General features: G+C 55.2%; 1 protein-coding gene across 8 annotated transcripts in view; it reads left to right on the top strand.

Moving 5' to 3' along the window:
* The window catches only part of LOC102073378 (ankyrin repeat and fibronectin type-III domain-containing protein 1), a 241693-nt gene that overhangs the window by 65865 nt on the left and 148970 nt on the right, over positions 1-26858 (top strand). For 6 of the 8 annotated variants that reach the window (XM_074553160.1, XM_074553158.1, XM_074553159.1 and 3 more), the window contains 2 exons: positions 8563-8756; positions 14780-14997. In XM_074553160.1, coding sequence (XP_074409261.1) covers positions 8684-8756; positions 14780-14997 — 291 coding nt within the window. In that variant the 5' untranslated portion in view covers positions 8563-8683. Of the gene's footprint in view, positions 1-716; positions 820-8562; positions 8757-14779; positions 14998-26858 lie in introns of those variants that run through there. The other 2 variants (XM_074553153.1, XM_074553157.1) reach the window with 1 other exon arrangement.

A 26858-nucleotide genomic window follows, 5' to 3' on the forward strand; every position in this document is an offset into this window, starting at 1 on the left:
CTGTCTGCTTCATTTGGATGGCACAGCCTGGCTATAAGCTCGAGGACCCTGGGACAGTCAGCACACTGGTCCCTGAGGATGCAGGTCACGCTCTGGAGCTGCCAGGAGGGAGGATGCTCGTCTGCTCCACTGTTGTGCTGGGATTAATTTCACCTTTGTCTGCCATCGCTCCCCATTTATCAGAGAGAACCCAGTGAACAGGATAAATATTCATGTTCCATGAATATTCCCACTTCTTTCCCTGGCCCCAGGGAATTTTTGTCTTTGGGGACTTTTTGTTGTGCAGGTGCAGCTCCGGCAGGTCTGAGCTGGTCTCTGCCAGAGCCTTCCCCAGGGCCTGGTCCCTGCTCTGCCCCTGTTGGTGGGGTGTGACCAGGGCAGCAGGAGTGCAGGGAGTGCCCAGGGCTCCTCTCACTGCAGGATGTGGAGGGGATGTCTGGTGGCACCACAGGGACAGAGGGTGACAGAGAGGGCAGGGTGGCCACCAGCAAAGGCCCCATGGGGTGCTCCTGGGCTGGGGAGCAGGGGGAGCATCCCCCTGCGTTCACTGCCTGCAACAGAGCTGGGAAAAAAGGTTCTTTTGACGATGAAACCAACGCACTTTTGAATGAATGAATGGCGGTGTCTGGCTCCGATGCATTTCCTTGTCTGTTCACCAATTGGATTCCAGTGAATGGTGAAATGGAGGCGTTGCTACAAAACACAGGCACAGCTCATAGGTTGTGAGTGCTGCCATGAAGGGTTTGTGTTTTTCACCTTGTTTCCCTGGGGATGGCTCTGCCCAGCTTGGTGTGCAGGGATGGTGTCGTGGTGCCAGGGGTGAGTAGCAGCAGCAGCAGCAGCTCTTTAGCCCTGGGTAAATGCCTGCTGGGACAGAGGCTGAGGGCAGTGGCTGGTGTGACACCCAAGAGCTCAGGGTGTGAGCATCTGCCACAAAAAGACCTTCTGGCCCTTTTCAGGGTCATTTGGTACTTGGCTCCCAGTCTGGTGCTTGGAGCAGGGCTGGGCTTCGGGCACAGGGGGCTCATAGCAGGGAGTGGTGCTGAATCCTCCAGGCAGCTCTGAAATGTTTTCTGAGGCCTGTCCTCAACACAAGGGGTGTGTGACCCACCTGTCCTGCCCTCCCACGCCCCTCCAAATCAAAGTGCAGTTTGTAGGGACAGCAGCAATTACTCCCTGGATGCCAGTGGTGTTTAGTTCAGTGCTGGGGTGATGGCCCTGCTGCAGAGATGCTCTGCAAGTCGGAGAGGTGGCAGGAGAAGAAGCTTTTGGAAACCAGCTGGTGGGAATCATGGTATTTACCAGCTCACAGCTGAGCCTGGGAAGGTATTTTTATAGCTTCACATGGTTGGTTTTCTCCTTTTCTGAACTTGCACACTGAATGCTGTTCTGGGTTTTGTTTTGCTTTGAAACTGTCTCACAGTCAGATGAAAGATGCTCTGTTTCAGCTCTCATTTTCCACTCTTCACACACATACACCAGCCAGCCAGAAAGGAAGGTGTTTTGTTTGGGTGTTTTTGAATGTGAAAGGAAGATTTCTCTGTGATTTTCTCTGGCTTTGTCATCCACAGGGTCACTGGAAATAGTGCCAGTGACTCACAGGTTTGCTCACAGCTGATAAGGTTTGCAGAGCAAGCTGGTGATTTGAACAGGTGAGGATGCCCTGCAAAGGCTCTGCTCTGCCAGAATCCTCAGGCTTTGGTTTCCAAGGCTACTCTCTGTGTTACCTGTGTTACTCCTTCCCTAGGCTTCAGCACTGCTCTGTGGTCTCCTTAAACTGCATTCCCTGCCTTCCATGGGGTCCTGCCACTGCTTTGGGTGTTGGACTGCACTGAGGCACATCCCAGGGGCTGCTGCCTCGTGCTTCTGATGCACAGCAGCCTCCTGTGCTTCCCCTCCCCTCCTGCAGAGCCCCTGTGCAGGAACCAGCTGCAGGTGGATGTTGCCTTGTCTCCTGCTGCTCTCGGGGTGGGGATGGAGAAGATCCTTGCTCAAATCTCTGCTCAGCCCCGTGGCTCAGAGCAGAGCTCACCCCCAGTGAGCACTGTGCACTGCTGGGGGGTCAGGGGCACAGCTGGGCTTTGGGGGCTCAGCCCAGCCCAGTGGAGTGTCCCAGGAGTGAGTTCTGTGTCTGCCCTGGGCAGGGACACACAGTGGGGTGAGGCACCGTGGCAGGACAGGGTGAATCCTGTGCTGTGGAGCTGAGCACTGAGGGGGAACCTCACAGAATCCCAGAATGGTTTGGGTTGGAAGGGACCTTAAAGCCCATCCCACCCCCTGCCATGGCAGGGACACCTCCCACTGTCCCAGGCTGCTCCAAGCCCTGTCCAGCCTGGCCTTGGGCACTGCCAGGGATCCAGGGGCAGCCACAGCTGCTCTGGGCACCCTGTGCCAGGGCCTCAGCAGCCCTCAGCCAAGAATTTCTTCCCAGTATCCCATCTATCCCTACCCCCTGTACCTGTCACACCCAGCTGCATCTCCACAAGCTGTTTCAGGCATGGCTGTGGGTGTTGTGTTGTTTCCATTTTGCAGCCATTGTTTGTGTTGCCATGGGGCTCAGGCTGTGCAGGAGGTGCATCCCCCTCCCCACACCCCACCTGCTTTCAGAGGGAGTTTGGTGGGTAATGGCTCCTCCTGCCTTGGAACATCTCTCATTTTCCTGAATCCAGCTGGAACCCTTGCTGAGTTTTTAAGGTCAGGTTGCTAAGTTACACCTCCTTGGAGGAGCGGGCTGGGAAGTGAGTGAGCAGCCATAGGCTGGGAAGATCTGGGAGACCTGTCCCTGTGCAATAGCTGGGCTCTCCTGGCCCCTATCCCTGACACCCTCTCAGCCTGTTCTTCCCCCAGCCTTCTGCTCTATCAACTTCCTCTGCTGGGTAGATTTAGTGAATTAATTAACTGAGAGGGTGAAGGAGCCCCCCCCAGTTACCTGTGGGATGCTCTGTGGTGCTGCAGGAGGAGCACTTTGTCTACTCTGTCTGTTTTTGATTTGAGTTTTCGGGCTGTGAGCTCTTTGTGTTGTCCCCCTGGGATCTTGGGAGTGGCCTCAGTGTCCCTCCCAGGGCATGTGGCTGTCACCAAGTCACAGCTCTGGGCAGGTGGGCAAGGTCTGGAGTAGCTGCTGCTCTGCTGCTCTGCCCCTTTGCCTCCTTGGTTTCCCCCCCAGGTTAACCTGCTCTCCCTGCTGTGTTCCAGCAGCAGCTGCCTCGGGGAGGGCATTGGCAGGGTGGCTGCTCAGGTTTGTGTCACAGCTGCTGGGACTGGGTGCTGTGGCAACAAAAAGGCTCCCCTGTCCCAGGAGTACGACATCTCTGCAGGGCCAGCATCCTCAGGCATTTGCAGGACACCTACAGCAGGTTTCCTTGATTTGTTCCTGGGCAAATAATATAAATCAATGAGGCTTACTGTGGTCCTTTTTGGGTTGTGAGAGCAGTGGGTTTAGGGTTATTTTCCCCTCCTGCTGCTCTCTCTGGTGCTGCTGGGGCTGCTGACTCCCCCATCCTGCCCTGGGAAGCTGCAGACTCCACACTCCCTGGGCTGGGCTGGAAGTGCTCTCCAGAGTGCAGCTTCTCCCCCACAGATACAAGCTGGGGGAGAGGCTGGAGATGTGTGCAGTTTGTTCCCAGCTTGCAGCAGGGCTGCAGGAGCTGCCTTCTAATTTGCAGTAAACTTTTCTTTCTCCCTCCCTTCCCTTTATCTGAGTCCTTCCCCTGTCTTTCCTGGGTTGGAGAAGGACATCACCATGGCAAGGTCTGGAGATGAGTTCTGCTGGTTTTCCTCCCGTGCTGCTGGGTGTGTGGGGCTGGGGCTGGGCTGGGGGTGCTGGAGCAGCCCTGTCCCCTGCCTGGCACAGTCATTCCTGCCCCACAGCTGTCCCTGGGGCTGGGGCAGGGACCTGGCCCTGATGATGTTCCCACATTTCCCCATCTGATTGTGGACTGGCAGTGACAGAGCTGTCCCTGGGCTCCTGCCTGAGCTCTCACACCCAGCCAGGAGGATTTTTCCACCCCTGTCATGACTCGATTATGTGCTCTCCTTCCTACCCAAATGCCGAACGGCAGCTAAATATAGGCTGTAAAGTGTTGATTGTGGCTTTTCTAATTGAGCTTTACACTCCATCAGGGATTTTTACTAATGGGATGTGGCATCCTTGATAGCACCCAGCTGGGACGCCTGCTTGGGAAGCAGACGGAGATGCAATGTGACTTCCTGCTGCTGTCAGGTCCTGCCTGGCACTGGCTGCTGACAGCTCTGGAGCTGTGCACCAGCTCTGGCTTGGGCTGGGAGAGAGTTCATTTTCTTCCCATGGCTGGTCCAGGGCTGTGTTTTGGGTTCAGGATGAGAACAGTGTTGATAACACGCTGCTGGTTTGGTTGTTGCTGGGAAATGCTCTCCCTAGGTCAAGGACTTTTCCATTTCCCATGCTCTGCCTGCCAGGAGGTGCCAAGGACTGGGAGGGATATTCCAGACCATGGAATGTCATGCCCAATGTGGAGTGTGGGGGTTGGCTGGGAGAGGCCTATGGCTGCTGAGGAACAGGCTGGGCTTTTTGGGCAGTGAGAGACTGTGTTGGGCACCACTTGTTTATCTGGGATTATAGTCCTCTCTCTCTTTTTCTTATCTCCGTTTTTATTACAATAACAACAACAACAATAATGATAACAATAATAACCCCCACTAACAACTGTATTTCAATTATTACCTCAGCTCATGGGTTTTACTTTTTCCCAGTTCTCCTCCCCAGCCCACCAGGGGGTTGGATGAATGAGGGGCTGTGTGGTACTTATGTGCCAGCTGTGGTTCAACAATGACAAGTGGGATAGTAAATCCATGGAGCTCAATTGTGCTTGGGAATTCGAGCTCAGATTTCAGTGGTAAACAGGTTTCTAGTAGCTTTGCTTTTTCTGACAATATAAATCGCTGCCTGAAGATACATAGCTTGAAAATTGCTTCTCTAACAGAGTGAATTCTTCTGGTTTTTTTCCCCATGTGACTCTTGTGAGTGGCCCTGTGAGCACAAAAGGAACGGGAGCACTAAAATGCTAATGGGGTTCTGCAGGTGATGGAGCTGTACACAGGTATCCTGGGATTTACATGCACAGAAAAAGGAATGTTTTGAACTCATTTATGCAGCACAGCGATGTGTTAAGCTCTGTCCCTGTTGCCTTGTGCCAGTGAAATATGTTACAATGAGATGTACAAATGTTCTGCTGGAATGGAAACTGCTTGGGAAGCTAATTCTGGCTTTGTATCTCTCGGCACATCTTGTTTCCATGCTGATCCCACTGAAGCGTGGGGCCTGGGGTGGCAGGATGGTGCTGAGTGCCTGGCACAGCTGAGGCACTGCTGCCCTGGGCACTGCTGCCCCTGCCCAGCCCCAGAGAGCAGCAGCACCAGGCAGCTGAGAGAGAATGTGATGGATTTACAGCAGTGAGCTGCTGACCCAATGTCAGCACGTGCTGCCCAGCCCTGCCCTGTGCCCTGTGGGGCTGCCAGGGCTGGCAGGGCTGGCAGGGCTTGCCCTCTGCCCCGGCCCCTGTGCCCAGGGCTGGGTGTGACCGTCCCTGGGAGGTGCCTGCACAGCTGTGGCACCACTCTGGCCCTGTGCCTGCCCTCCTGAGTGACACCAGACTGGCACCACTGGAGCTGCTGCTGTGTCTGGAATGGGAGTGCAGAGCTGTTGTGACAAACATCTCGGTGACAGGCCAGCACTGAGGGTCAGCAGCTTTGGCATGATAGACTCTGCCTGTGTGACTCTGAGCACTGGAGCATGAAATAGGATAAAATTTAGTGGTGGAACGTGCAGGGAGGCAGAGGGGTTGCCCTGCTGTCTGCATCAGGAGCTCAGGTCTGCATGATCACAGGGCTGGAGCCCCTCTGGAGCCAGGCTGGGAGAGCTGGGGGTGCTCACCTGGAGAGGAGAAGCTCCAGGGACACCTCAGAGCCCCTGGCAGGGCCTGAAGGGGCTCCAGGAGAGCTGCAGAGGGACTGGGGATAAGGGATGGAGGGACAGGACACAGGGAATGGCTCCCACTGCCATTGGGATGGATGGGATATTGGGAATTGGGAATTGTTCCCTGTGAGGGTGGGCAGGCCCTGGCACAGGGTGCCCACCCTGGATCCCTGGCAGTGCCCAAGGCCAGGCTGGGCAGGGCTGGGAGTGACCTGGGACAGTGGAAGTTGTCCTGGACAAGGCAGGGGGTGGCACTGGATGGGCTTTAAGGTCCCCTCCAACCTAAACCATCCTGGGATTCTGTGATGCTCCAGAATGGGTGGAAAAAGCTGAGTCCAAGAGAGAGGGAGGGCAGTGAGGGGTGTGGAAATATCCATGGGGAAATAAAAGCTAATTTTGTGAGAGGAGACTGAAAGAATTTGTGTTAATCAGCCTTGAAAAAGGCAGGCAGAAAGGGGCTGGGACTTCATTATAATGGAAATTAATCATGGGAGCAAACACCGTAGAGGGGGGATAATTATTTAAGCTAAAGGTTAATATTGGCACAAGAACAAATGAGCATAAGCAGTGAAGAATTGTGTTTTAGATGGAAATTTGAATGATCTGTACCGTTCATTATGAGATTTGCTCATGGCAGGGCGTTGGAATATCATCTCTAAGGTCCTTTCCAACCCAAAGCATTCTGTGGTTCTGGAACAGCCTTGGGGTGTCCTGGGGAGCTCATTTGGGCTCAGCTGTGGGCTCTGTGAGAGCAGGGGACAAGGGACAGCCTTGGGGTAATCTCAGCCCAGGACACCCCACAGCAGGGCTGGGCTCTGCTCCTTTCTATGGCATTTCTGGGTTCCTTGGAGCGCTGCTGGGGCTGGTGTCATCCCCAGCAGGGCACCTGAGGAGCCTCCTGTGGCCCTGGGCTGCCCCTGGGCTTTGGGACTGTGGCTGTGCGTGGTCACCCTGACACGTGGGCTGTGTCCTGCTCACCCTGGCAGGTTGGCAGCCCCAGCATCAAACTCAGTTGAGTTTTGACCTCGCAGAGACATTGAATTTATGTTTCTGCATGTTCCACGACACCCTGAGGACCTCTGCAGTCCCTTCTGTGTGAGTCTGGCTTTCTGGATTGTGGAACCTTCCTAGTACCTGTTCAGTGTCCTGTTTTCTACCTCAAATCCCTTTCTGGTGCTGTGGATGATGTTTAATGGGGGTTTCACTGTCTCAAAGGAATTTTTTATCCCTTCAGTCTTGAACCCTCTGGTTTCTTTATTTGGTTAATTCAGATTATCTGGGAGTTTTGAGGTGGGCTGGGGTCTTGAATTCTTTTTGTGCTGGTTGTGCCTTGCAGCTCAGGATGCTAATCCTAATTACAGTGGCCAGGGGAGAAGGCTTCACTGGCACAGCAGCAGCTTTGCTAACAGAGGGTGCAGTGTGGTGCTGAGCCAGGTGGGCTAGAGGCCAGTGGCACCTGGCCTGCACCAGCCATGGTGTGGCCACAGCCCCAGGGCAGTGACATCCCTGTGCTGGGCACTGCTGGGGCACCTCCAGTGCTGGGGGAAGTTCTGGGTCCTCATGACAAGACAGACATGGAGGGGCTGGAGCGTGTCCAGGGAAGGGAACAGAGCTGGGAAGGGTCAGGAGCACCAGGAGGGGCTGAGGGAGCTGGGACGGGCTCAGCCTGGAGAAAAGGAGGCTCAGGGGGGACCTTGTGGCTCTGCACAGCTCCTGACAGGAGGGGACAGCCGGGGGGGCCGGGCTCTGCTCCCAGGGAACAGGGACAGGACAAGAGGGAACGGCCTCAAGCTGTGCTAGGGGAGGGTCAGATTGGATCTTGGGGAAAATTTCTTCATGGAACAGCTGCCCAGGGCAATGGTGGAGTCACTGTTCCCAGAAGTGTTGAAAAGACCTGTGCATGTGGCACTTAGGGGCATGGTTTAGTGCTGGGGTAAGGGTTGGACTTACTGATCCTGGAGGGCTTTCACAACCTGAACAATTCCATGATTCCATGAAGGGCATAGCTATGCTCAGCCAGGGGCTGTGTGTGTGTCACAGAGGGGTCCTGGCCTGAGGGACCCCTCCCACCCCCTGAAAGCCCTGTGTCCCATCCCACCCCCTGAAAGCCCTGTGTCCTGTGTCCCATCCCACCTCCTGAAAGGCCTGTGTCCTATCCCAGCTGCTGAAGGCCCTGTCCTGTGTCCTGTATCTGTGTCCTGTGTCCCATGGCAGCTGCTGAAGGCCCCTGTCCTATGTCCTGTGTCCAGCGTCCTGTCCCAGCTGCTGAACACACCTGTCCTGTGTCCTGTCTGTCCCAGCTGCTGAAGGCCCTTGTGCTGTATCCCATGGCAGCTGCTGAAGCCCTGTCCCGTGTCCCGTCCCACCTCCTGAGGCCCTGTCCCGCCGTGTCCCGTGTCCTGTCCCACCTCCTGAGGCCCTGTCCCGCCGTGTCCCGTGTCCTGTCCCATCTACTGAATGCCTGTCCCGCTGTGTCCTGTGTCCTGTCCCACCTCCTGAGGCCCTGTCCCGCCGTGTCCCGTGTCCCGTCCCCCCTCCTTAATGCCTGTCCCGCCGTGTCCCGTATCCTGTCCCACCTCCTGACGGCCTGTCCCGCCGTGTCCCCGCAGGTCCCTGGACAGGAAGCTGCAGCGGCCGCTCCTGGGCAAGTCGCGGACGCTGCCCAGCATCCCGCAGTCCCCGGTGCTGAGCCGGCTGCCCCTGCTCGAGCCCGCCGCCTACCGGGACGAGATGCCGGAGCAGAAGCCCTACCAGAAGCACTCGGCCTCCGAGCACCAGAAAGGCTGCACGGTGCCTTCTGCCGGTGAGTGTGCCCGCCCCTCTGTGCCTACGGGATCCCAGCCAAGCTTCCCCGCTTCTCCAGGGGTACAGACCCCACTCCAGCCCACCTGGAGTTTATTCTGCTCTCAAAATAGCACTTCTTGGTGAACTTTTGGGGGTTTTGCCCCTGGTTGAGACTTTCTTTGTGCTTGATACTTAAACCTCCCCATCCTTCATATAATGCTGGTGAAAAAGAAGAGCAGGTTGTTGGAAGCCACCCGAGGTGGAGGGGTGATGCTTGGAGCCTTCTGCCTGAGGGTGCTGGGGTGAGCCACCACCCTGGGGCCTCCTTGTCCAGTGCCCAGGCCTAGGTGCCTCTGTCTTATTTCACTTGTAGCTGGTCTGCACCAGGAGCAGTGGCAGGAACATCATGACTGTGCTCTTCCCACAGCCCTGGCCTTGGAAATTTGCAAATGCTCCCAGCCTAGCGCTGTGTTTTGGTGTTTGGGCAGCCCTAAGGATTTTTATAATGTTCTTCTACTCTCATGCTGATCCTGATGAAATACTAATATTGCTGGGCCAGCTGCTCTGAGCAAGTTTATTGGCAAAGCTGCTGATGGCCAAAGTGTTTCAGTGCTTTTGGTGCCAGCAGAATCACGCTGGGACCATAAAAGTGATGGGAAGGGGGATTATTAACACTGAAACAAAGATAAAGCCTGGAAGCCAGGGCTGACAGTCCAGTGCTGAATAAAACCCTTATAAAACAGCTCCCTTCAAACAGCACCCTTGGATTTTTTTATTTTAATGGGGTTTTTTAAATTATCCCTCTCACAGTCGGATCCCTGTGTTGCTCAGCAGAGCAGCTGTCCAAACCCTGGATTAATTTTGATGCTTTGCATGCTACATTTCATTTCCTGATACTACTAATTCTCCCAAAAGTTGTGCACAGAGCAGATCTCTGCACATGGCTGAGCCCATCCTGCCACTCCTGTCGTGACAGAGTTCCTGGGTGTCCTGCAGCACCTGAGCCACTGCTGCCATGTGTGGGACCTGGGGGTTTTCCTTCAGCCCATCAAATTGTTAGAGTGGGTCTTGGAATGGATGGAAACCTGTGGGAAGGCTGTGTAGCCTTCACCACGAAGGACATGGCATCCAGAGCTCCCTTGCACACCTGCAGGTCCCCATTTGCTCTGTTGGTGCCTCCAGGGAGCTGTGCTGGAGCTGAAGGACGGGAGTGGGAGGCTGGGGTGAGACTGTGGGGTGATGTTGCCCTGTGGGTCAGCCCCACTGCAAACACCTCACCTCCTGCTGCAGACTCCTGCTGTCCTGGGAGTGCAGACAGGCTCGTGCTCCTTGGAACAACTGTCCTGGAGCAAACCCCATGCACACCCTTCCTGCACAGCAGGAATCATGGAAACTCTGAGTGCACCTAAGAAGTGTCTGAGATCTTCCTTTGCTCATGGCTGGAAGGGGCCAGGGGTGCCAAGAGGAGCAGGAGTAGGAAAACCCTTGGAGACTGGAGGGCTCCCTCCACAGCCAGAGCAGTGGATGAGTGAGTGTGTTGTTTTCAGTCCAGATTCTCCCACTTTGTTTTGCTGGCTCAATTAGAAACTGCTAATTATTTACTTATGAAGGCTGTCAGGATGATGTCCCGGAGCAGAAAAAGAAGAGATGCCACTGCTGGCAGGGTAGGACATTTGGACAGCACAAAGGGAATGGAGCAGCATGTGGTGCTGAAGGTTAACAAGCCCTGGGAAGCTGACCAGGAATGCAGGATTCCTGTAAGGATTTATGAGCAAGAGCTGGGCTGCTGGGCATCAGGATGGAGAGAAGTTGGAACAGGGTCCCCAGAAAGCTATGGCTGCCCATGGATCCCTGGAACTGTCCAAGGCCAGGATGGACAGGGCTTGGAGCAGCCTGGGATAGTGGAAGGTGTACCTGCCCATGGCAGGGGCTGGAATGAGATGTGCTTTAAGGTCCCTTCCAACCCAAACCATTTCATCCCTCTTGGATAAGGTCCTTTCCCTAAAGAAGTGGTGGATTTGCTGTGAGCAGGTACTACCACCCCCCATTGAAGGTGGGGGGACACAGGACCAAAACCAGCTCAGAAGGGGCTCATGCACAGGGACATGGTAGGAGAAGGGCTGTCCTTCAGAGAGGTGATGAACTCATCTTCAGGTGTTCATGGCTGTGGAGAGGAACTGCACTCTGCTCAGTGCTGTTCTGGGGGCCATGAGCAGAGGAATCACCAAGCAAGATGGAAGATGTGATTGTGTCTGGCATGGATGAGATGTGACATCCTCATGTGACCACTGGGACGTGTTCCTCAGCCTTTTCCTTTGTGTCCCATGGTTCCAGTGTGTCAGCACTGGAGGAGGGATGTGCTCTGGCACTTGACAGGAGGTCACAGGAGGATGTCTTGCTGTGGAACCACAGCTCCCCTGCAGGTCCTTGTGAGGACACCAAGGTGCCTGGGGGGGAGCTGGGACCCTGAAGATGGGCAGAAGAGCTGAGCCCGTGGCTGCTGAGCCTCCCAGAGCCCTTCTTTCCCTTCGAAACAACCTTCCACCTCATTCCATGAGCTCAGGAACTGGCTGGGCTGGTCAGCAGGTCTGGGTTTCCTGCTGGTCTGGTTTTGTTTTTCCCTGCAGGACACCCATAACAGTACTGGGGTCAACTGGACAGGCTGTGAGCTCCTCCTCCCCATCCTATATCCTTCAACTGAAACAGCCTGAAACAGCTCCAGTATTAACCCCACATCCTTATGTCTCCAAGCCCTGGAGAGGGAAAGACAAACACAAAGGGGGCTTGACTGGACAGGGGACAGTGCCTGCCTTGTCCAAGCCATTGTCCCTTGGGTGTCACACTGCACTCTGCCAGGAGGTCTCACACATGCTGGTGGCACAGAGCGATGATCTGCTTGTTGCTTCTTATCCCTTGTTCCAGTGTGGAGATTTAGGAGTGGGACTGAGGAATAGCCCTCCTTTTGCTCTCTCACCTCTTCCTTCTACATCAGGCAGGGGCTTCTTCTCAGCCTTTGAGCACTGCAGCAGCCCTGAGCTGCAGCCTGCACAGAAACTCTGCATGGTTTACATGCCTGGTCCCTTGCAGTTCCCTCCTCTGGCACCTGGAAGGAGCAGACCACTCTGGAGCACTTCCCTGCCTCCACTCTCCCTTGTCTGTCAGGAACATGCAGAGCTCTTCAGGAGCTGGCTCCATGCCCTGCTGTGGATCTGGGAAGAAGTTAACTCATAGCATGGCTGGTGTGAGTTTATTGTGGGAATTGTGCCCATGGGAGGAAAATAAAGAAGCCACAAGGAAGCAGCTGGATTTGAGCTTAGACCAGGACCCTGGAATTAATTTTTCTTCTACTTGTAGAGGATGTACTGGAGAGGCATCGGGTCTCTGTCCTTGCTGTTCCCTCCATCCTTTGATGTGTGTCCTCCCCAGCACCTCAAATTCAGAGAGAAAAAAGGGTTTTCAGGAATTGTTGTTGCAGGAGATGGTCAGGAGATCTTCCAGAGGTGCTGATGTTGAGGGCACAGCTCTGAGTGGCAGAGGGGTGAGCAGCTCCAAGACACAAGAGCATGACGATTTTTGGCCTCCAGTCTATGGGTTTGCTTCTGTTCCTGGCATTTTCTCTCCAGGTTGGATGGGGTCCTGAGCCACCTGATCTAGTGAGTGACATCCCTGCCTGTGGCAGGGGTTGGAACGAGATGAGCTTTTATTTCCCTTCCAGCCCAAACCAGTCTTTGATTCTCTGACTTCTTGATCTTCCCCTTCTGGCCATTCTGGGCTTGATCATTGATTTACTTGTTTGGTAGCAGTCAGAACAAGCTCCTTTAGCAGGTAGAAAAGCATTTTGGGATAGACAAGGTCCTGTGGTGGCTCCCTCCATGCAGGGAGGAAGGACCCAGTTTGGTGAGGATCACCCCTTAGGCAGGCCAGGGAGCAGCTGCCTCTGGTCCAGCTCCTGCTGGAGAACTCAGCTCCTGCAGATGAGAGACAAGACCAAAAGCTGCAAAAATCCTTGGGGAGCTGGGATCAGGGAGAGCAGATGTGGCACAGCTGTTCTGTAGGATTTGAAACCCAGCTCCTCGTCCCTGGGTGAGGTGCCCTGCACAGAGGAGCAGGTGGGTACAGCAGGTGAATCCTTTCCCTCATTCACCACCTGGCCTTGGCCCTCCCTTGCTCAGGGCAGCAGAGCAGTGGGGGCTGTGTCTGGGTGAGCTCTGGGGCTGGGAGGGGACAGTCTTGAGGACACAGGTGGCACAGGCAGTGGCTGGGACATCTCAAGTGAGCACGAGAGCAGGTTCTCCTTTCATGTGCGGTTTCCCTGCGTGTCCCCTGCCTCTGGTGTGTCAGTGTTCCTGCTGCGCTCCCAGAGCGATGCTGTCTCACAATGGCAGCCTGGATCTGCCTCCGATTGACGTGTTTGTGCATGGAATAATCACAGCTTTCAAACAGCAGTTCCTGTGTTGTGTGAGGTGACATTTGGAGAGGAGCAGCAGCAGCTTATTAAATTGAAACTAGGGGAGAAAAAATCTACACGATGCTCGGAGTGCTGTGCTCTGGGTTGCCTCTTTCATGGAATGGTTTGGGTTTGAGTTGGAAGGGACCTTCAAGGTCATCTTGTTCCATGCCCTGTCCTGAGCAGAGACACCTCCCACCATCCCAGGCTGCTCCAAGCTCCATCCAGCCTGGCTTTGCACACTTCCAGGGATCCATGGGCAGCCACAGCTTCTCTGGGCACCCTGTGCCAGGGCCTCCCCACCCTCACAAGGAACAATTCCTTCCCAATATCCCATCTAATCTTGCCCTCTGGCAGTCTGTGTAGGTGGTTCCTCTTCTGGTGGCTTGGAGTCTAGCCTGTGTCTCACTATGTTCCATGTAAACCCCACAGCCTTGCTGGGTAAACTGGACTGCGCTGCTGAACCGGGGCTTAGGGCCATTATCTGCTTTAAACCCCAGAAGTGTTTTTTGCTCCTCAGCCCTGGTGTAGCAGGATCATGGTTGTTCATGCTCGAAGGTGCTGGGTTTTTCAGCAATGAGAGGCGAAGGATGTTGCCTTGGTAAGAGGCTGCAGAAGGGTAAGAGCCCCTGGAGGCAGTCCTGTGAGATGCCCTTTTGGGCTAATAATTGAGAAGGTTTCAAGATTGAGGCTTTTATTGATTGTTTGTCATGGCTTGAGCAGTGATTTTGGCTGAGGGGAGGAGGGAGGGCAAGCTCCAGATGTAAAGAGGAGATTGGCAACAAAAAGCAGGCGACAATCTGAGCCGAAGGGAAAAGAGTGCAGCAGTGATATTCTGGAGACATCTTCTGTTGTTGTGTTGGTTTTTCCCTTTTGTTGCAGTGGCCAGTCCTGCCCTGGGATCACCAGCCCTGCGTGGTGCCAGCTGTCACCACTGTGGCAGTGTTAGTGAGGTTTGTCCCTGGGGCTCTCAGCCCTGCACTGCTGCATCCTGTTGCTGCTGGTGACGGGCAGGTGGAGAAGGGAGATCTGGCTTCTGTCCTTCATGGGGCTCTTGATTTGCTGCTGGCTGTGCCATAAAGTGTTTTGGGGTGTTTTTTCTGTAGGAGAAGATGGCAGTAAATTCTTTTGTCATTTTTAACACTTATTGATGCCTCATTTTTCTCATTCACAAAGCAAAACTTGAAGGCCAGGTTGGACCAGGGCTGGAGCAACCTGATGAAGTGCAATGTGTCCCTGCCCATGGCAGGGGGTTGGAACGAGATGAGCTTTAAGCTTCCTTCCAGCAAAAAGCATTCCATGATTCTAACTGTATTTGGCTGATTCCTGCCAGGAGATGGTGGGGGCTGTGCATACCTGGGTGGGCAGTTGAGTGCAGGGCTGTTGTCTGGGGCAGGGGGTATGTGGGGATTTGTGGGAGGGAGATGCCATCTGAGTAAGTTCCCAGTGCCTGTACCCCATGGGATGGGGTGGGATGGATGTGGGACAGCCAGAGGGGGTCCAGGGATACCCACTGGGCATCCCCAGAGCTGTTTCAGGGGGTAGGACAGGTCTGATCACGCTCTGATGGGGACACATCTCCTTCTCCCGGGCAGGGGAGGCCTGGCGGCTGGAGGATGACTGCTCGGAGCCGCCCAGGGCCCCCCAGCTGGGCACGGCCGTGGAGGACGCCCCGTTCAGCTACTTCCGCACGCGCTCCTTCTACATGAGGAAGAGCCTGTCCGTGGACAACCACCTGGGCTCGCTGAGCTACGCCGTGCACCCGGCCGAGAGCAAGGCCGAGCGCGTCAGGACCAAGCTGCGGCGGCAGTTCGTGAGTATCGGCCCCGTGCGCGGTTCCCAAACACACTGACATCTTGGAGAGCTATTTCTGTGCCCAGCATGAGTAAAACAACAGAAAGAGAGGCTGCTCCAGAGTGGTGGAGCAGATGGTGGTGGCAGCTCGGCTTTGCCCAGCCCGTGACAGAGCCCCTCTCCTGGGGTCCTGTCCTCCTGGCTCTGAGGGCTCAGGGTGGCTGCTGGGTGAGGGGGGACAAGGGCCTGGACTCCGGGCACTGCTGTGCAAAGCATGGAACCAGGCTGAAAGGAGGAAATGAGTTTTCCTGTCCTCGGATTCGTGTCTGTGAGGAACTGCACCTTTCCAGAGGTTTGTCAGGGGCCAGCAGTGAGGGGCTGGCGCAGCAAGGAGCCAGCACCGAATCCTTGGGGCAGCAAGGAGCCCCCTGGCCCTCGGGAGCTCCTGGTGGCCGGACAGCAGGGATGCGCCAGGGCTGCACCGCAGCTGTGGCAGCCTCTGATCAATGTTTAATGGGCTCTGCCTCTTCTCTTTCGCAGAGACACCGAACCCCGCGGCTCGGGTGTCCCTCCCCCGCCTTGTTAGTGGCTCGGGGTTGTAATGAGGGCTCAGGTGCCGCGGGGATGAGAAGCACTCGGTGTTGATTGGCAATGGCTGAGAGAGCCAGTACAATGGGCATGGAGCAGGGAATGGGCTGAGGCTGCACAGCTCACCTGCCCCAAGCTGTGCACAGGCTTCCTCTGCCCCAGGGGAAGGGCTGGTCCCTCTGGGGTCACACTGGGGGTTTCTCCTGGTGCACTTGGGCAGTGTGTGTGGGTCTGGGAGCTCACCCTCCCTCTTGTGCCTGCATTGTTGGATGTAGCCACTGCTTCTGCCCTGGGAGGGCACCTCTGGTCTCGGAGCGTGCTGGGGCCAGCAGTGAGGGCTGTGGGTGAGTCTGTGGAAGCTGTCACAGTCCCAGCACTGCCAGTGAACCTTCTCTGTGGGAACTGCTGCCTCGGGCTCAGGAAGCTCTTGAAACCTCAGGGATGGTGATGAGCACAAGCAGGATGGGGCACCTGATGAGCTGCTGAAAGATGCTGGAGATGTTTAAGATGAGGCGGCCCTGCTGTGGGGTAAGGAACTGTCTGCTTTTTCTGTCTGCCTGGATCTGTGGCTCCAAGCTGTAGCCAGGAGGGACATGAGGGCACTGAGATGTTGGGGACCATTGTCTGTCAGGGATGTTTTTCAGTGTCGCTGTGGGACCTGTTCCCCATAGCCTCTGTGCTGCAGTGGAGATGGTGACAAAAGGTGTGGAGGCACTTGGGTTTTAAGCACAGTGTCCTAGTACCTGCAGAGAGCTGGGTTCTGCCCTTCCTGTGGAGCAGCCCCTGTCCCTCCCTGCTCAGTGCCATGCCAGCACCTCTCTGTGCTGTCTGTGGCCAGTTTGATTTGGCCTTTGACTTACTCAGGTTTTGAGGTTTTTTTTTTAGCTTTCCTTGGTGTACCCACAGAGCTGGCTGGCTGTCAAGGAAGAGAGCAGGTTTTCTGTGGGATGTGGGGTTTTTTCCTTGCTAAATAATTCCTGGCTCCTTCCAGCGTAAAAGCTGTTGCTGTAGACTCAGCCATGGGCTCTGACCTTGTGAGACCTGCTGAGAAAAGCAGACTCATCCTACTTGGAAAGGGTTTCCAGAGGGCCCTTCAGCAGTGGCAGAAAGTGTGGAGGAAGGTGAGCTGGCAGAAAGTGTGGAGAAAGGTGAACTGGCAGAAAGTGTGGAGGAAGGTGAACTGGCTGAGGATTGGGCCAGGACAGGACCATCATTCCCAACACAGCCCACAGCCAGGTTTGTAAGTTCAAAGCAGAGATCCTGCCAAGCTGGGGAAATGATTTCCAAGGAAAGTTGTGGGCTCTGTGTGCTCCCATGGCTGGGTTAGTTAGTTTCCATCTCTGTGCTGGAGGTGTTGCAGCTTCCCTGGGCTCGTGTTGTGCCCTGGCCCTGTGTGCCACCGGCTCTGCCCAGCCCTGGCTGAAAGGGAATCACTGCCAGGTGGGATCTGCTCTCCTCATGCATGGCACAGCACCCACAGGAGGGAGCATGATTTACCATATCACAGTGGCCCATCTTTTAGGAAGAATCTGGATTCATTTTTCTGGGCTGTTGCACTTCCCCAGCCTGTAATGAGGATTTCTGGCTTTGCTCTTTCTGTGCTGACAATCTGAGCCACCTTTGCAGCTGTTTGGGTTGGTTTTCAGTTTCCTCAAAAATAGAATTTTGGGAATTGCTGAGAGAGGGGAGGCTCTTGAGGCTTTGGGTGGGAGAGGGCAGGGTGGGTGGTGACAGGGCAGACCTGCTGCCCACATGCACGCAGTGCTGTGTGACCACCTCACATCCATGTGATTAGGTGCTGCCTAACAAAGGCTTTGTGCTGCTCATGGGCACCTGAGCTTGTCCAAGGGAGAATTTGCTATAATTTATGTGAAAATACTGGAATATGGCTTCCCTGCTCCCCTGGCTGTGACATGCTAGATGCTGCCAGGGCTGCTGAAGCATCTTCAGTGCAGAGGGAGCACCTGCAAATCCAGCCTGGCCCCAGAGCAGCCTCTCCTCCCCTGCCTGCCTGAGGCCAGCACACCTGCCTGCCTCCCAGAGCACTGGGGAGGGGGAGATTTCTCCAGCCATGTCACTGGTGGCATTTGTCTGCAGCCCCACTCTGCTGTGCGATGGATCTGCACGTACAGATTACTGGAATTTGCATAATTTGAATTTTAAATGAATTCCAATTTTTGCGATTGTCAGAACGAGTTTTCTTTCTAATAAGCTTTTCCTTTTAACTCCTCCAAGGGCTGCAGTGCTGTCAGCATTCCTGCCTGGAGACAGGGGAGCGGCTGATTGCTTTTGACATCTGTCTCTCACTCGGATCCCTGCCTTGTCCCAGTCACTCCAGCTGTGACAGAGACAGGCTGGGACTGTGCTCTGAGACCTTGGGCATGTTGTTTGGGGTCACTTGGTGATGGCCAAGGGATTGTTTTGGTTTTGTGCCCAGCTGGCTCTTGAGATGGGCAGCAGGAGCAGGGATGGGACCTTCTGCAGTGTCCCTTGCTGGGGAGTGAAGTGAGACATGGCTGAGTTACAGATTGTGCTGATCTCCTTGCCTTCACTGGAAAACTGGTCATTAAAGGCAGAATTAACCCTGTTAAACTCAGCATTAACCTTATGGAGCATTAAAAGAGGTCAGCAGGGCTGAGTCACTCTCTGTGGTGGTTGCTGGGACAGTCAGTGCAGATTGCAGCAGGGCTCTGAGGGAATTGTGCTCTTCCCTTTTCCCCATGGGAATTTCAAGTTCTCTGTATCTAGGCCAGTCGTTCTGGCATTGCCCACTCATTTTGTGGTGTTATGGCACAGACCCTGCTGCCTCTGAGGAGGAGCCAGCAGTGCCCAGGGTCCCACATGCTGAGCCAGCTTGGTTTGAGGTCTCTGCCCTGACCCCTCTGCTGCTCTGAGATGATGTGCTGCTCTCTGAGCATTGCAGAGGAGTCACCAGTTTGTGCAGGGGAGATGGAGGAGAGCAGCCCTTGGCATTGCCATGGCATCCCTGGTGCTGCCCCAGCTGCCCAGACACTTCTGCTCACTGCAGTTCCTGCAGGTTTCAAGTAGGTGACTCGGGGTTGTATTGCTTTCCTGCCTCTGCACTAATTAATTTTACTCCGTACTCTCATGCACTAATTTATTTTTTAATTATTATTATTTGTGTATGGTGTTTTTCCATGCAGTGATTCTGATATGAAATGTCTCTGCCCTGCAGGAAACACTTAGACTCTGTTTGTCTTGGGAGTTCTACAGATGAGTTGAGCAGAGGAAATCCCTGCCTGACAAAGCAATGATGGCAGAGACAAGGTGGATTGGGATAGCAGAGCCTGGGGAGGGAGGCAGTGAGGGGAGGAAGTCACTGTGTGGCACAGACCTGGTCACACCTGGTGCTCACTGGAGTCACTGACAGTGCTGGGCTGGCACCAGCTGGCAGGTACCTGCCCAGGTTTTCCTATTCCAGTGAATAATGATCAACCCAGAAATGCCTCCTGTCCCTGCTGGTCACCCTGCTGGTCACTGCAGGGATGTTGAGGAGGGCAGAAGCTGCCTTACCCCAGAGCAGCACCAGTCCATGGGTGTGAGTATCCTGCTCTGAGTTCTGGGTGCCACACGAGCTGGAGCCAAGGTAGGACCTTGGTAGAGCCCATCTGTGCGTTATCCCAAGGGTTTGGTCTCATTCCTAAGTGTGCAGGGACCTCTCCAAGTCTGCTGGCTGCAGCCAGGAGACCTCTCTGGGGTGATGCTTATGGTGACAGCAAGGCCATGTCACCCTGCCATGATCCCTCTGCTCCAGTGGAATCCCACTCTCTCTGTGCTGGTGGTGCCTCTCTCCTTGCTGTATTTTACTGGGTTCTGTTCTGACACTGCTAACCATGCACTCCCATACCCGATTTCAGAAGGGATCAGCAAGCTGACAGAAGATTCCTGGCTGTGTCTGGAGTTCAGTGTGATAAAAATAAATCCATATATAAAAACAGAGTCATAGAATCATATAATCTTAGGGTAGTTTGGTTTGAAAGGAACCCTAAAAACTATCTCATCCCAACCCCTGCCATGGGGAGACCTTCCACTACTCCAGATTGCTCCAAGCCCTGTCCAAGCCCTGGCCTTGGACACTTCCAGGGGTCCAGGGGCAGCCACAGCTGCTCTGTGTTGATAAAATGACCATGTGAGAGCAGGTCAGCTGTGCTTGGTGAGGAGGTGGAGCAGAGCCATGAGGGTCATCCCGGAGCTCCACACAGACTGCCCCAGCTCCCAGAGCAGAGTGGCAGTGGCTGCCTGAGGGAGGTAATTGCAAAGGCAGGTGATGTTTGAGCTCTGTGCATCACTCCTGTGCCCAGCCTCTCCTCCCCACATTGCTCACTTGCTGACTTGTTCACAGAGTGCTCCACAGAAAAACCCAAACCTGATAAATAACGTGTTACTGGAGCCAGAGAGAGACTCATTCCCTGGAGAGCAGTCCCTGGGAGCTGGGAAGAGGCTCCCTGTGAATCACCCCACAGTGCAAATTAGTGTGGGAGTGAACAGGCACAGCAAAGCTCGAAACCCAAACGTAGCCGGCTCATTTCTCTGGTGAGCGTGGTTTTATTTACAACAGCAGCTTGTGACGTCCCAGCTGGTGCTTTGTGGTGCCTGTAGGAAAGCAGGGCTGCCTCAGGGGGAGCACAGCATTCCCACACAAAGGGAGATGTCTCCTGTGGGAGGAATTAGGAAGCAGAAGAGCAGTTTGTGGGGAATGTTGTGGGCCGTGCTGGTACAGAGGGGTTCTGCTGGGGCTGGGGACAGTGTCACACCTCCCACTTGGTCAAAGCCAGGCTGGGACCAGTGGCTGTGACAGTGAGAATGAGCTGGGGTGGGTGAGGCCTCTGTTTGCTGTGAGAGGTGGGCCCAGTGCTGGGAAAGTTCAAGGCACAGGAATCTAAAATTGACACCCAGAAGATGTGGGATCCTGAGCTTGAAACTGGAAGGGGTTTGTTGCTGAGGACCAGACTTGGGGTTTGATTTCAGTGCTGTCATTGCAGGGTGGATGCTAGTGAGACTGATGTGTCATTTCCCAAGAAAACATGCAGCCTGGCTTTGCTCCTAACCTGGGCCTTTCTGTTGAGTTTTTATCTTCTTTTTGCCAGGGTCAGGATTAAATGTGTCAGATGATATTTCATGTTGGGACTCAGATGTTTGTTAGGTCTTATCTCTGTCACAGTCTCACAAACCCTGAGTTCTGCAGCACTTCACTTTAACAAACTATAAATGGAGCCCCATCTCTCTCTCTTCACAAGGCCTTTTAAGGATAAACTGTCCAATTAAGAAAATGACACCTAAACTGTTTTCACTTTTTATACAATAACCAACCACCCATGGCCCGAAATGCAGACTTTTTTATCCAATTACACAAAACCACCCAAACCCATGGAGAAGAAGGTGAAGAAGGACCAGCCTCTGCCCAAAACCTCCATCTTGCTTTATATATATTACTGTATTCTAAACCCTTAAACTCTGAGTTTCCCACCCTGTGAAACACACCCTGTGAAATCACACACTTCTATTCATACTCCACACCCACAATCCCAGTTCTATCATTCCATTCTGGAAGCTTCTCCACAGCCTCAGGTCAGTGCAGTTCTCCTGGGGGTCATTGCCTGGCAGCACAGAAAGTCTGAAATTCTCAGTAACCAGGGTTCCACCACCTTTCCAAACAGCTTATGCAAGCTCCCACGACATAACCTCTACATTTAAAATATAACAGTGAGAAACCGCCACGGTCTCCCTGCAATCCTGCAGTGTTTGCTCCCTCTGCTGGCCTTGCTGTGGGGAGGAGAGCCGGGATGCACCTGCCGAGGGCTGGGGATGATGCTGTGGAGCACGGGGCGTTCCCAGGCTGGCAGAGAGACAAGCAGCAGCTTCAGCAAGCCCCAGTGCAACCTCCTGCACCCAGCTCGGGGCAATGCCAAGCACAAGCACAGACTGGGCAGGGAATGGAGCAAGAGAAGTGCTGAGTGGGACTTAGAGATGTTGGTGGATGAGGGTTGGACCTGCCCCGGCTGTGTGCGCCCAGAACCCCCCAGGCCTGGGCAGCAGGAGAGGGGGGATTCTGCCCCCTCAGGGGAGACCCCATCTGCAGAGCTGCTAGAGAGAGTCCAGAGGGGGCCACAGAGATGCTCCAAGGGCTGGAGCCCCTCTGGAGCCAGGCTGGCAGAGCTGGGGGTGCTCACCTGGAGAGGAGAAGATCCAGGGACACCTCAGAGCCCCTGGCAGGGCCTGAAGGGGCTCCAGGAGAGCTGCAGAGGGACTGGGGACAAGGGATGGAGGGACAGGACACAGGGAATGGCTCCCACTGCCAGAGGGCAGGGATGGATGGGATATTGGGAATTGGGAATTGTTCCCTGTGAGGGTGGGCAGGCCCTGGCACAGGGTGCCCAGAGCAGCTGTGGCTGCCCCTGGATCCCTGGCAGTGCCCAAGGCCAGGCTGGGCAGGGCTGGGAGCAGCCTGGGACAGTGGGAGGTGTCCCTGCCATGGCAGGGGTGGGATGAGTTTAACAGGCCTTCCAATCCAATCTATTCTATGATTCTGTTTCCAGCCTCTGATGTGTTACCATTTCTATTTCTGCACAAGAAGCATGAAATGCTCAGAAAGCAGCAGGGCTGAGCAGGAGAGCAGAGTCGTTTGCCAACTTCCAATTTTACTCTGCTTCCACCAGCGAGACCCACCAAAAATGTGCACTGTGTCCTTTAGTTTGTGGGGTTTGTGTGAAAAAAGAAAATAACCACAGTGATTTAATAACTGAGACACTATTTTGTGAGCTGGAGTATTCCTCCTCCGTGGCAGGACTGGAGCCTTACATGTAACTCAGAGGATTTTTAGGGCTGGAGCTGTGGGTCTGTCTGGGCTTTTGGCAGTGCAGGGTGGGCTGGGGATGCTTTGGGCTGCAGCCAGCAATGCTCCAGCTGTGTGGAAAATCAAATGCTTTTAGTTCCAACCCCCTGAGCATGAGGGCTTGTGCTGGCACAACCCAGATCAGTGTCTGGTTTGTGTGAGGGGAAGCTTCAGCTTCTCCACCTGCCTTTGCCCGGTTGTCCTTTCCCACAGCTGGCTGTGATGGTGGCAGTGCCCACATGTCTGCTGCCCAGGCCCTTCCTGCCCTTGGCATCCAGCAGGACAGGTCCTGCCTGCTGGGGCTCTTCCTGTTAATCCCAAAGTGCACACTCTGCTGGGTTTTGTGTCCTGATTTCCCTTTCTTCTGGGCTTTACCGCAAGGATGGCTTTGTGGTGGCAGGTCCCTGGATCCAGGTGGATCACTGCTCAGATCAGGTGTACTAAATCCCATCCCCTGCTGCCCATGGGGCCTCTCAGTCCAGCTGCAGTCCTTCATTTGTTTCCCTGGGAGATGTGCTCCTCTGCTCTTCCTCTCCAGCCCCTTGCAGTTGTTTCCCAGATCTCAGACAGGAAATCTGGCTGTTGTGATGTGTCCTCCTACAGCTCAGACCCACAGTCTGCAGCTCTTTGGGTCTCTTGCTGTGAGGGAGGCGGGTGCCCCAGGTTTGTGAGCTAATGGTGCTATCCCCATGTGCCTTTCCTGTGCAATTGGAGCGTGCCAGCGAAGAAAGTGCCTTGCCAGCCTGAGGATTAAATCCTTCAGAGCCCTTTCCCTACAAGCACATTCCTGCAGGGAGGTGCTTGTGCCTGAAAAGCCCTTTGGGCCATGGCTGTGCCTCAGAGGGACGCAGGTGGGCTCAGCTGCGGGACTGGGAGCCGCTGGCTGTGTGGAGGTGGCACTCGGAGTGTGCCGGCTGCCATCAGCTGCGGCTGCAGAGCCTCTCCAGGTGCAGCGTGCCCGGGCTGTGCTGGATACAGCACCGGGGGCTGTGAGGCAGTTCTGGGGTGAGGAACCGAGCTCTGAGTGCGGGGCCGGGCCGGAGCGTGGCTGCAGTGGCGGCTGAGCGCTGCCAGGGGTCTCTGCAGCACCGCGCTGCTGCTGCTGCTCCCCGGCTGCTGCAGCCTTCCTCCCGTCCTGCTCCTGCTCCATCCAGCCTTCCTCCCCTCCTGCTCCATCCAGCCTTCCTCCCGTCCTGCTCCTGCTCCATCCAGCCTTCCTCTCCTCCTCTGCCCGCCCTGATCTCTCTCCAGAGCTCTGAGCTCGCGGCCTCTGCAGCAGGGCATTTCAGGTGGCTTTGAGTTGGGATGGACCTTAAAGCTCATCCCATCCCTTGCCATGGCAGGGACACCTCCCACTGTCCCAGGCTGCTCCAAGCCCTGCCCAGCCTGGCCTTGGGCACTGCCAGGGATCCAGGGGCAGCCACAGCTGCTCTGGGCACCCTGTGCCAGGGCCTGCCCACCCTCCCAGGGAACAATTCCTCATTCCCAATATCCCATCCATCCCTGCTCTCTGGCAGTGGGAGCCATTCCCTGTGTCCTGTCACTCCAAGTCCTTGTCCAGAGCCCTTCTCCAGCTCTCTTGTACCTCACAATTTCCCCATTCCTTATGCCTGGGGCTCTGTGGGAAGTTCCCAAAGCTCTCACAGCCCTGGGGATCACTGTATCAGCACCCAGTGGTCACATCTGAGCTCACCCATCATTAGTGAGCACTGCCAGGGCTCCATGCTGTCCCTGCACATGGAGCCAGGGCTCAGCTCTGTGCTGCTGCCCACTCTCCAGGGTGACCTGAGAGTGGTGGGATGTGGCACTGGTGGTCCCAGGGTGTGCTTGTCCTGCTGCAGGTCCCAGCCCTTCGTGCAGGGTTTGCTGCTTGCTGGGCATTGCTGATCTCAGCTGGGGCAGGAGGGACTTTGGGGGGATGTTGTTACAGAGCAGAACTCGATGTGAGCATGGCTTTTTGTCAGGGACAGACCTGTCCCTCTTGTCCCACAGCTCCCATGGGGCTCATGGTGACAGAGCTGACACTCAGTAATTCCCTGGCAATGGGATGTGGCAGGACAGTGCCACCCTGCTCCATGGGACACTGCCATGTGCAGGACAGACCTGATGGAGCCACTGGGGCTGCCATGTGTCTCCTTCCCCCCTCTGTGGCACCCTTGGGAAGCCGTGGGCACCGTGAGCTGGGGCACAGACTGGAGCTGGTTCAGCTCCCTGGGGAAGGCTGGCAGGGGAAGGTTTGGTGGGCACTGGGGATGGAGAGAGCTCTGCCATCCCGGGGTCCCTGGCAGGCCCCCACAGCTTCCCTCCCTCTCCAGGAGGAGCCTGGCACTTGCCCTGGAGCACAGCAGGGCTGGGGAAGGAGCTGGCAGCCATCTCAAAGGGGACCTTGGGGCTGGAGATCAGGTGGAGCATTTCCTGTGGGAGCAGGCTGGTGTCTGGGCTCGGGTGTCACCTCCCTTGGACGGCAGCAGCCTCCTTCTTGCAGTTGGGAGGGATGGAAAAAGAAAGGCTCCTGAAACCTAAGAGCTGCTTGCTCTTTACTTTGGTTCTGGTTTTACTCCAAGAATAGAAACAAAGACGGTGGATTTGCATCACCAGGAGCAATTTGAAGAGGGAGGAGGAAGTGATGGGACCTCTCTAGTGACAGGAATGTGCTGGCAGGAGGGCCCTGGTGACAGGGAGGCGTTTTGACCCGGGGGTTCCTATTAGCATTTTGTTCATCTCACTCGTGTTTTATTTTTTAATGGTGAGTTGGTGAGGTTCAGCAGCTGAGCCTGTCTCTGTGAGGGAGCACTTGCAGAGGCAGAGGGTGCCCAGGCTGCTGCACAGAGGAAGGTGCCTTTGGAGGTGCCCCACTTGCATAATCAGGTCTTGATCTCCTGCAAAGAAAAGGAGATTTCTCTCTCTCTGCATTGACTATGTCACATGTAAAGCTGGTTTTCCTCCTTCCTGCTGCTGCGGTCACATCTCCAGTCTGAGCCCAGCCCTGCCAGAGGACTGAGCACAGCCACACTGGGGTTGGGGGGGGTTTCTGTGAGACCCCCAGACCCTCACCCAGGGATCAGCAGGGATGGGATGGATGCTTTTTCTGTAAATGAGCTCTTGACACTCATTTAAAGGAATGGGTGTGTTCATTGCTGGCCTGCTGAATCTGTCCTTGCTGAGGCCTCTGGGCAGCCCAGGAGAGAGCCTGGCAGGGGACAGGAAGGCACAATGAGGTTTTTGCAGGAGAGAATTCCCCTGTTTCTTTGGCTGTTACAGAGGTGGCTTTCCAAGGTAGAGAGGAGCTTTTCTGAGATGTCCAGCTGTCAGCATGACAACATTCGACTCCTGGATGTCCCTGTTCCCTGACAGAAGAAATGTCCAGCCTTGTGATAAGTTTCAGCACTTCTGGACACTTTGAGGAAAGCAGGATGAAACAGCTGTGCTGGAATGACCCTGTGTGCTCCCAGTGCCCCTGTGGGGTGGTGAGGTCTTGGAAAGACCCCAATTTCAGTTTGGGGTGTTGGGGTCTTGACACTCTTGTCCAGGCCCCTGTTAGCCCCTGGGGAGAGAGAGAGGAGGCTGATTGCTGGAGCAGGGATGGAGCTTTGTGTCAGGAGGCTCCAAGGGACATTGATGGGTCCCTGCTGGGCCCTGGTTCTGCCCCTGCTGCCTTCCCCTCTGGCCTAACTGGTGCTCAGGGAGGAGGAGCCCCACGCTGGGCTGTGGTACCTGGGCTGGGAGGGACCTTGTGCCCCCTCTGCTTGGGCTTTGTGCTGCTTCCCCTCTGGTGGGGGAGTCATGCTCTTTCAATAATTTACCTCTGCATCTTTGTGGGTGGGTTCCTCTTTCAGGCTTGAAAGTCAGCAGCAAACCCAGCCCACGGCTCTGCTGGCCATCCAGGTTTTGTCCAGATGACCATTCACTGGTACCTCTGGTGACATCTGTGACACCGGCTCTGCAGCAGAGTGTTGTGCAGTGGGGGGTAGGATAGAGCACTGGCTGCCCCAAAAGTAGGGAAAACAGAGTCCTAGTGTGTGGTGTTGCCTGGGAGTGGATTTGTTCTGTCTGCAGCCCTTTGCTTGCTGTGAAAAGGCACCAGGACTTTGCCCTGGGACTGATCTTTGTGGTGCTCCGAAGGGAGCACAGGCAGCAGTTTCCTGGGAGCCTTTCTGTTGCTGAGCCCAGGGAAGGATTTGGGCAGGAAGGTGTGCCTGGAGAGTTCCTGTGGGCTGCAGGTGAATCCAGCCTTCCCCCAGAGCTCTGGCTGCTCTGTGGTTCTCTGTGCTTTTACCAAGAGCCTCAGGGTGATGATTTGTTCATCTCACTTCTGGAGAGCACTAAAGAGGCTGCCCAGACAATTAGTGGAGTCTCCCTCACTGGGGTGTTCCAAACCCACCTTGATCCAATCCTGTATGTGCTCTGTGCTCTGGGATGGCCCTGCTTGAACAGGGAGG

This window comes from Zonotrichia albicollis, chromosome 16 (assembly GCF_047830755.1).
Source record: "Zonotrichia albicollis isolate bZonAlb1 chromosome 16, bZonAlb1.hap1, whole genome shotgun sequence".
NCBI lineage: Eukaryota > Metazoa > Chordata > Aves > Passeriformes > Passerellidae > Zonotrichia > Zonotrichia albicollis.